The sequence below is a fragment of the Frieseomelitta varia genome, unplaced genomic scaffold, assembly GCF_011392965.1.
Source record: "Frieseomelitta varia isolate USP_RPSP 00005682 unplaced genomic scaffold, Fvar_1.2 scaffold_4, whole genome shotgun sequence".
NCBI classification, from domain to species: Eukaryota; Metazoa; Arthropoda; class Insecta; order Hymenoptera; family Apidae; genus Frieseomelitta; species Frieseomelitta varia.
Window position 1 is genome coordinate 236,381 of NW_025110145.1, and position 10,940 is coordinate 247,320.

The 10,940-nt window shown below is 34.6% G+C and overlaps 1 protein-coding gene across 2 annotated transcripts in view; it reads right to left on the bottom strand.

Annotated features, from left to right (window-relative positions):
• Window positions 1-10,940, bottom strand: part of LOC122531425 (prolyl 4-hydroxylase subunit alpha-1) — a 153,353-nt gene that overhangs the window by 74,488 nt on the left and 67,925 nt on the right. For both annotated transcript variants that reach the window (XM_043659346.1, XM_043659347.1), the window contains one exon: window positions 8,828-9,050. In XM_043659346.1, coding sequence (XP_043515281.1) covers window positions 8,828-9,036 — 209 coding nt within the window. In that variant the 5' untranslated portion in view covers window positions 9,037-9,050. The remainder of the gene's footprint in view (window positions 1-8,827; window positions 9,051-10,940) is intronic.

The following is a 10,940-nucleotide window of genomic DNA, read 5'->3' on the forward strand; positions in this document are numbered from 1 at the left end:
ACAATCAAAGCAGAAAAGAAAGGATAGCTATGACTAGGCTTCGAATCGGACACTCCAACATCACACACGAATACCTCCTAACCAAAACAGAACCACCTTTCTGCAACACCTGCAACCTGCAAATCACCAGCCAGCACCTGCTACATGAATGCAGAAGATACCGAAGCGTAAGAAGTAAATGCGGATTAAACGAAAACACCGCTCTAACCTGCCAGAAACAACAAAAAAAAAAAAAGACGTTATCAACTATTAGACCAGTTATGAAGAGTCAATTTCAACACTTCGCTAAAGACCTCGTAGTCGATGTTACGCAGGATTTGAATAGAACACTTTTTTTTATATGAACCGTAGTGCTCCAGCGTAACTTTTATTTATAAAATAGTACAATAAATTAAACACTTACGTTTGGTTGGCGGAATCGAACTAACTTGAGGAGTTTGGGGATGGCCCTTTTATACTTATGTTATCGGAGTTTTTGAGCAAAAGTTGGATATTGTTGTCGTTGTTGGTGGATGAGTCGTTATGTTATAGTCAATATGTGACTCATGGTGACTCGTCGTTACAGTCGATGCGACGTTAAACCCCCATATAAAAAAAAAAAAAAAAATAAGTCTGGCGTTGTAAAACGAGCGGCAACGAAAGCGTGTGTTCTTCGTGCGTGTATCTTTAGCGGCCATCGGTCGGAACGGAGTCACATGGCGAGCATCCCACGCGCACGGAATCCGCCTGGAGCCACTCCAAACACGCGGCTGCACGCGCGTTCTCCGAATCTGTCGGAGAGTCAGCGAGAGTGAACGACCAGAAAACTTGCGTGTTACGCGGACCTGGCCACGCCAGAAATGTAAACACCGAGGCGTGCGTGACGAAAGAGAGGGTTTGCTCGTGTCGTTTAACGTTTGACATGGATAGACCGCGGGAAGAACTCGTTCCAAACAGATATTTCAGAAAATCTCTTGCGTGTTTTTCTTTTTCTTTTTCGTTTGAACTGTGTTAGACTCGAAATTGAAAATAAAGATGTTTAACCTTCTGACCTTTGAGGGTGCTCAAACATTACAAAAAGTAAGTGAAAGTTTGACACTGAATGACGAATTGAGGGTATACTGAAGAAATGGGTTTTGATACGTAAATCAATATATTCGTAATCGTAATTTAAATGATAATAGATATATACGATTACGTTTTTATCGTAACATAATAGAAATTAATATTAATTTTGACAGAAATATTCTTATCTTTCAAGCAATTATAAAAAAAAAAAGAGAGAGAACTTTAAATTCGTCGTAGTGACATATGTTGAACGTGTATCTTTTGGTATATTTATTCAGTATATTATAATCTTCTTTGAATCTTTAACAATTAAACCAATTGCTTTATTATTAACTGAGTAAGACTATCTGTACACTCAGATTTTTTTAATGCGATTGACTGTGATTTTTATTGTTATTTAGTTGAAATATTCACTGAAATGTCCAGCAATATTTTTTTCATTATATTTTAGCCATTATTAGCTTGGTTAATAACTGTCGACTGAAATTATATGTATTTTTGTAGATTTCAACTTTTCATAAATTTTTAAACACTTGTCCATTCTTGGAATTTAGAATTTTGTCGAGGATAATTTTATTATGGCACGTCAGAAAGTCTAAAGGAATGAAAGAAATTTAGAACTCATTTCGCAAAGAAATTTCGCAGATAATTGACTTTGACACTGTGGCAGTGTTAATTTCGAATTGACAACAAAATCACCAAGTGCTTTGACACGTGATTAGAATTGGAGTAAGCGATACTAAACATTTGAAAAAATGAAACTCAATCGTCTCAAAACGTTCTGTCGACTAATTAACACAGAATCGACGATCGACTCTGAAATTTTCTTGACTCAGATAACAATTTCATAATTATTAATTAAATATATATATATATATATATTTAATATATATTATATATTATAACATGTATAATATTTAATAATTACTAATTAAATATAATATTTAATATTTTATAATATGTATAATATTTATTTATATATATATTATAATTGTGTATAATATTTAATAATCATTAATTAAATATAATATTTAATATTTTATTTTTTACAAATTTAATATTCCCCTGTGTTTCGGGGGAAAAAAAACTTTCAAAAGCGACGTTTCGAATCGAAATATCACCGTCCATCCTGCTAAACTGATAGCGATGACTTCTCCAGGGTAACCGATAATTTGTCATTTGTCGAAATAATTAGGCCACGCTCGCGATCGCGTTTGAATTTCGTAAAAGGTCCATTGTGATAACCAGTTATTAATGCGGCCGATTTCGATTCCCTTGGCCTCGCCTTCCGGGTATATGTAACTGACAGCGACAATCGTTATTCGAAGGAAATTTTGGCGAACGTTTACTCGAATGGTTGGCACGTGACTCGATTGCGATTAGAGAGTTTGAATGACTGTCGAACGCACGCGCGGTGCGACGAGCGAGCTCGTAAAAGCTTCGTGACTTCCAGCCGCCATTTACCATTTTCTTCCCTCCCCTTCTTTCTGCTCTTTCTCTTTTCCTTTTTTTCTTTCCCCGCATAAACTCTTTTTTCGTCACGTTTTTATCGCCGTTGATTTCACGGACTTTGGAATTTTGATTCAATCTCTCCGACGACGGTTTTGTCGATTTATTTCTGTCTGTAGATTCGAAGATTCTTTTTTTTTTAATTTCAATTGTTAGGATAAGAGTAGATCTTTGACTTTCAAGCTGCTGTTATGTTATTACAAATCACTATACATAATGATCCTTGTTTTTATTATATGTTGTATACAATTTACAGAAATGTAACAATTTCTGATAAACGAGCAGTTCATTTGTCGAAACGAAAAGCAGAGAAATTGATAAAATTCTATCTGTTCTTTTCAAAAAAGAATTTTCTTTTTTTTTAAATAAAATATTGAAACAAGCTTTCATCTAACGACGCACAAAATGCATGAAATAGTGTGTCCTTGAAATAACCAAGTTTGGATTTTGAAATAAAGAAACTCCCATCAAAAAAAAAAAGCTTCTGTCATTTAAAGGGAAATTTACTTATTAAGGAAATATAATTATTATAATAATTTACTTCCTTGCGTTTAGAAGATTAAGCATCAATCAAGCACTCTGGCATTGAAAAGTCGAAAAATTCGAAAAGCGGAGTGAATTTTGCTTAAATAGAGATACGCAATTGGAGAAGTATGACAAAAATCATCACACTGACACACAAACGAAATAGGTGTCTTTTCATTGCAACCGTACAGCATTATAAACAGTTGAGAATAAATAATTTTAACCCTTTCACTGTTGCAATCCGATTATAATTATAATTTAATCAGTAGATTGCATTATTTATATCAACACGTGATCATTTACTACGATTGTATCCAAAGTTACAAGAATTACTATCAAATGAAAAATTATTAAAAGATTCGAATTCTTAACGATCTTTAAATCTTTGCGAGAACCTCGACGACATCCAAGATAGAGATTGAAAACTCAAAAATTATCAAAGTTCTTGGCAAGTTTAAAGACTTATTTAATACTCTCTCTCTCTCTGTTTCTAAGTTTCTCGACCGGCGAAAGAATTAGAAACAGGGCAGAGAAGTTTAATCCTGGCCAACGACTGTCAAATTTCCAAAAACAGCCAATATCCCATCCCTCTTTCCCGTCTCCAGAGCCGAGAAGACAGAAGAGGCGAGCGAATAAAGTTGGGTTGGAACAGGATGAAGACAGCGTCGTCCATTTCCTCGGAAAGTAATTACACGGTGGCCGGATTAAAAATAGAAGGGACAGCAGCCAGCTTCGGAAATATTGCGGTCGCACGAGCGAAACCGTCGTGTCGCGCGTTGCCACGACGGACACCTCTGAAAGAAAGTGAGAGAAAACGAAGAGAGAAGGAAAGAAACGAAACGAAAAGAGAGAATAGGGGAAAGTGCGGTCGGAGAATCCACGTTTCTTAACGTTTTTCGTCCACCGGCTCCTCTTATTTCCCCGTTGCCCTCGAAATGGCCAAGGCATCGGTATCGGGTCGGGCAACGCGCCAAATCACACCCCGGGGAAGATAAAAACGAGCGACGAGAGAAGAAGGGTTCGCGAATTATTGGGAGTGTGCCGGAGGCTCGATGGCGAAGGCGCGAAAGGGGAGATCTTTTTTATATTCTTGCTCGGCCTTTTGTCTGCGCCCTCCGCCCACTCTCCCGAAAAGAAAAAAAGAAAAAAAAAATCGACCGCGACGTGCCGGGAATATACCGCGACCACCATTCGATTATTATCGTATATCCGAGTCACCATTCGAATTTCCAGTCGAAATTCTTTTCTCCTTCGTCATTTCTCTCTCTCTCTCTCTCTCTCTCTGTATCATTTGAATGGTCTTCTCTTCTTTTTTTTTTTCTTGGTTTATTGACAGAACAGTTTTGTTCATGCACGTGAGAAACAAGCGTGGAATTCGTAACGAAGAAATTAAAGCGCAAGAAGCAAATTTGTAATTGGAACGAAAAGAGTACAAGAGTGCTTTTCGTCAGTTTAATCAATGAACATTTTCATTTACGTTCACATATTTTACACATTTTATGTTTTACGTTTTACGTTGACTCTGATTTTATTAGCTTCCTCTGTCTCTCCTAAAACTTTTGGGGTTCGTTAGCGAAATATTGTTGGTGCGTTCTTATCTCATTTATCGCAGCCGGTAAAAATCTTTCGCCATGGAAGTTTCATTTTTTTTAATTTTTTCTTTTTTTTTAATGAAAGAAATAGACAATCCCCATCTATTCCTTTCGTTCAAAATTCCAGAAATTTTGGAAAGTTTGCATTACGAATGATAATGATAATGATCAGAATGGATCATAACTCAATGACAAAGCACAAACTTACGGCACAAAATATTGTGCACGCGTTATTCATTAAAAAAAAAAAAAAAACGAAAGAAACTTTTGAAACAATACAGTATTTTACTAAAAATCATTCAAGTTTCTAAAAATACGCTGCTGTAAATGTGCTGAAATTATAAATTGGTCATTTTAAAGAAATTTATCGTATATATCACAATCAGTGTTCTATTTCCTATACATTTTATACATGATTTTGCTTTGAAATCTTATATTTCGCTGAAATGTTTAATTTAGATTATATGAATAATGATAGATAGGGGTTGAAATTACGTGATGATTTTTTTTTGGTTGTTTTACTTTAATATTCTTTTATTACGTACAATTAACGAAGAAGGATGTAATCGAAGGATCAGTTAGAAGATATATCGGATGACGAGGGTACAGAGGGTTGAAATAAGATTAAAGTTCCTTCCTACTGTTAATTAAAACGTTTTGTCTAAAATTTCTTCATTTTTAAAGCATTATTTCTGCTAACGAAACACCTTGTTTTCTAAAAATATAGTTATGTCGGAATATACTGACTTCAAATATTTTTCGACACTTTCAATAGATGCAAATAATTCACTACCTCGTTGTTCAACTAACAAAAAAAATGTTCAACGAAGTTGTACTCAAACATATAACACATAGTACACGTATGTATATCGAACACATAATTTTACAACATAATATAATATGAAACAACATATAACGTAATTAAAATGCTTCTCAAAACCTACTGAAATAATTCACTACTTCTGTGAAGAAATACTTCGTTCATTTAATAGTTGCATCAGAATAATACTTAACATTAATGATAAATTTATAAACAAACAATAATTTTTAAAATTAACAAAATTTAAATTCATAATAATAATAATTCTAAAAATTAAAATTATTATAATAATTAATCCATTAGAATAATAATTTAAACTAAAATTAAAAAAAATTATTCTTCAATTTAATATATTAAAATAAAAAAAAAATAAAATTATAATTAAATAAATTAAATTTCTTAAAATAATATAATCAAAAAAATAAAACATTATTATTAAATAAATTATTAAAATTAATTCTGCCATTTAAAATATTAAATTTAAAAATTTTATTTTTTGATGACCAAATTCATAATTTATTCTAATTAATAATAATAAACCCAAAATTCTTTCACATAGTGTGCTATTATTGTCCAAAAAGAGTTACGTTACACCTATCACTTGACTAAATACATCAAACCGACTGAAGAAGACGAAACGAAAGTAAGACTTGGCAGTGGGTCCCCAGCACACCCTCCTGTAATGTAAATTCACTCTTTGCATAATCCACTCAAATCATTTCGGCCCCCTCCGTTACACAAATTTAAACGAATTCCCGCCAAATCCATTCCTCCACCTTCGAAATCCCTTCGAACCGACTTACATACTTACACAGCACGTGCATAGTGACCGAGGTAACGTAGCAAGGGCCGAGTAACGACCGAGTAGATAAGAATCCAAGAATTCTGGCCGAGTTTCCAAGGACAAGATTACGAGGTTTCGGAACGAGGAGTCGTAGCAGAGCCTTTCACCGCCCTCGACGACGATTACGACGATTACCAGCGTAAAATTATACCTATCGGGCTATTTCTAAGAGTATCGTTCAATAGAGGGGAAATCACCGATAATCCTCCGGTCGAACCCCGTATAATTGCCCGGCTCTCGGATTCAACGAAAATTTACGGACGCGCATTCACCATTTAACACAGCTCTCGATGCTCGAGTTTGACCAGCTTCTTCTTGCGCTGGAATGACGTGCCCATTTTTGGGTACAAAATTGCAATATTTTCTCAGTTCTGAGTATATTTAAATATAATTCAATTTATTAAGCTTAAATTAAAAGGGACGAATTTGCACGGTCAATTGGTCACTCGTTAAGGTCCGCGGATCAGTTGCCGGCGCAAGGGGATTAATAACTCGCCGTTAAATCTACCGATTATACTCCGGTCCAGCAATAATTGCTCGCCACTTCGATCGAAAGACATTACACAGAAGCTGGAAAGGAATATTTTTTTGTAACGACGAAAAGTGAAATTATTATTATTAATTGGTTCTGCTTCGTTGTTGGTGAAACAGCGTTCGAACGCGTTCAATCCTTTCTCGAGTGTGTTTAGTTCGTAATCTCGTAATTAATAATAAAACAGTTCATTTATTGGAGACTCGAACGTGAAATGGAGTAACAGCGTTCGAAACGTGTTTGTTGTTGAATGTTTGAATGTCCGTACTTACCTTTCGTTCGTCTTGCAATCGTTGCGATGAATAATAAAACTGTTTATTTGTTAGTGACTCGAAGAGACGGACGATATCAGTTAAATGAGCGCGTTCTTAATTTGTCACAAGCCACGTATTTAATACAATGTCATAACTTTGGTAATTTTAAACACTCGAAATGTTAATTACGTTAATAGAGAACTTTGACTCTGCGTTCAAACAGACGAATTTTCTAAGCTTCTGAATTTCTGGATTTTCAAATGCCACAATTTTAATCCAAATTCTAGTGTAATTATTGCCAAATTTTCAACACTGTCGAAGCTTAGTGCGGACCTCAAAGACGTACTTAAAAATGCCTGCAATCTGCGATCTCCACATTATTATTGTTATTTCCCGACCGATCCGCGAACGACGAGATCGTTCCATTTAAAATTAACGTTACTTTTATTCTCAAACTCTGAAAAGACAAAGAGTAATTTATCCCATTTATCTTTAAACAATATTTTCTTATTAAAAAAAAAAAAAAAAAAAAAAAAAAAAAAAAATAAAAAAAAAAAAAAAAAAAAAAAAAAAAGAAAAAAAAATCGAGTTGGCTCACGCGCCCAAAGTCAAAGTCCGAGATCGGCGCGGATTTCCCCGGATTTCCAAATGTTTCAAAGGTTCGTCAGTAATGGACGGGCAGAACGGGATTAAAAGGCCGGAAATAAAATTTCCGATCCGGAGAGTGTTAGCCGCAGCAACATCGGCGGGATTGCTAACAATAACGCGATAACACTCCGCTAATAATATTAACCGAAGCACGTGAAAGCCTCTCGAATCTCGTAAAACCTCCAACTACATATATATATATATAGTAACATATGTGCCAAGTATTTTCGCCGCGCGTAAATTCCAGCTCGTCGCTGGAAACACCGCGAGGCTCGCGAGCTTCGAGGAGGGTGAAATATTCGAAATAACACCGTAGGCGGAAACGGGAGTAACAAGCGAGTTGGCGAACTCGAGACGCGTGACTAAACGTTCAGGTTAATCACCGAGGCACCACGACGTACGATATATACCGTGTGTATCGATGCTATAACGATATCAGCGACTCTAACCGACGTTCTAAAATACAGCAATCCGCGAGGGAAACGTTGGCGTGCGCGGAACACGTTGATCGTCGGCCGGAAACCGAGGAGTAGGCTTTTCTCGGGGCCATGAATTTGCTTATTACGGGTTACGATTCTATCGTTTTATATTTTCTTTTTCTTTTTTTTTTAAGCGTTTTTGGCTTTTATTCTTTTCGCCAAGTTCTGTCAAGTTGGCTTGTCAAATTAGAAGTTTTTACACATTTCGCTAAGTTCTGCCAAGTTGGCTTGTCAAATTAGAAGTTTTTACACATTTTTTTTTTTAGAGAATTCAGAGAACTCGCAGTCCCATAATATTTTTCTCAACATGTCACAAATATATAGCTATTACAATATTACGTATTTTTACTTCGAAATAACACGAAACTTCACTATATCGTTGTTACATCGAGGTTAATTTAAAAATGTGATTTATTATTAAAAACTCACTTCTCTGTTAAATTCTTCCTCTATCGTCTATAAGAAGGATTTAAAAATAGGATATTATCGCCGAATGGAAGCATGGTTGACGCGGCGATCAACGTGTTAAACGACCAGATGGAACCGAATTCGGATTAATCGCGGTCGTAAAACTTACTTTCTCAGAGTGGCCAGGCGTTCTTCCTGCGCTTTAATGTAGCCGTTCAGCGTGTCGATGAGCACCGCTTCCGTTTCCAGTAGCTCCTCCATGTCCGCCAACGCGGTGTAGAGCTCCGCGACGCAGCCGTGCTGCTGCAGCCACGTGCCGGCCATCGAAATTAGAACGAACACGGCGATCCAACTCCTCGTCATCCTTCCGTTCGTCATTCTCCTTCGGTAGCCTGTAAAAGGAAACGAAAAAACGAAAAGAATTAGAGATCGAAAAGTTGTAAGGGGATTTAAATGACAGATAAAATCCCCTTTGGCTGGATTTTTCACGTAAATTTATTATTTGTTTATTTTCTGAGAGTGCAATCGACTCACGTACAATGTCTCCTAAGTAATAGTATGGTATAGTATTAAAGTTTAGTGACAGTTTAGTATTAAAGTAAATAATATTAAAGTTTAGTAAAAGTATTAAAGTATGGTATAATATTAAAGTATGTTATAATATAATGTACTTTATAATATTAAAATATTAAATTTTATTATTACAGTTTTTAATTTATTAATTTAATATTTTAATAAATAAATAAATTAATAATAATTAATTAATAAATAAATTTATTAATATTAAATTTTATTATTACAGTTTTTAAATACAATATTAAATATTATAATATCTATATAATGTTATAATATTAAAGTTTAGTAAAAGTATAGTATAATATTAAAGTGTATTATAATATAATATACTTTATAATATTAAAATATTAAATTTTATTATTACAGTTTTTAAATACAATATTAAATATTATTAAATATTATAATATCTATATAATGTTATAATATTAAAGTTTAGTAAAAGTATAGTATAATATTAAAGTGTATTATAATATAATATACTTTATAATATTAAAATATTAAATTTTATTATTACAGTTTTTAAATACAATATTAAATATTATTAAATATTATAATATCTATATAATGTTATAATATTAAAGTTTAGTAAAAGTATAGTATAGTATAGTATAGTATAGTAGAATTTATTAATAGAGGGTGAATGAGGGAACAAAAATTCGTAAACTAGATAGAAGAAAAAGTAAAAAAATAAAAAAATAAGTGGGTCGAGAAATTAACAATTTCAAAGTTGTAAGCGATCTTTTATTTCGGTTGAAGAAACGAAAGTTCGTCTTTAAAACGAAGTTAATTACATTTAACTCTGTTAAAAATTCACTTTTTGATCAATTCATAAAATATAAACAATATATAAAAACTTCCAATTCTCCCGATCACGTCTACTAAAAAAAAAAAAAAAAGACAATCACGAGCTAATATAAAATATAAACGATGCAAAAATTCTCGTTCGCAGAAATCCGCGACCCAGATTAATTTTCCGTGATAAGATTCGCGGTGATAACGTCCAAGTTTCCATCGTTGTTCGGAATAATTCGCGTCTACGAGTCAGAAGAGAGGAGGCTCGGTGTTGAGCCAACTTTTCAGCGCGCGGCGCGGCGTAGAGAACGCGTGGAAACGGTGAAATAACAGCGAAGCGAAGGTAGAAGCGCGTAATCGGAGCGGCAGCGATTCGTTTGGTCGATTAATCGTCGCGGGTACTCGATCGACTCTCGTTCTCTCCCGGCCAGTTTTCTTTTTCATTCTATTTTCGCCTCTCGTCCCACGATTCTCGTCGCTGTGGCTCACGGCCGCCGATGGAGCGGCTCACTTTTTCGGCCGAAAAAAAAAAAAACAAAAGAAAAAAAAAACAGCGACACTAACGAGCACCAAATGAAGATAGATGGCTATCAATTAATCACGCGTGGCCAGGGGAGAGGAAAAAAAAAAAAGAATTCTTTTTTCGAGGATTGATTCGAACCTTCGTATTTCCCGCGCGCTTAACGCGCTTCTCAACTTTTTCGCATCCCTTGTCCATGTTTCTGTTTTTCCTCGAGCTTCATTTGAACAGAGAGGTGGGTTAGTGTATTTCGAATTTTCGACGAAGATTTTGTCCGTGAAAATTTTTTCTTTTTAGAATAATTGAATGATGTGAAGTATTGCGTAATAATGCGCTCGTAACTTTTTTACACCTCCCCTTTCATATTTCTATTTTTCTTTGAGCTTCATTTGGA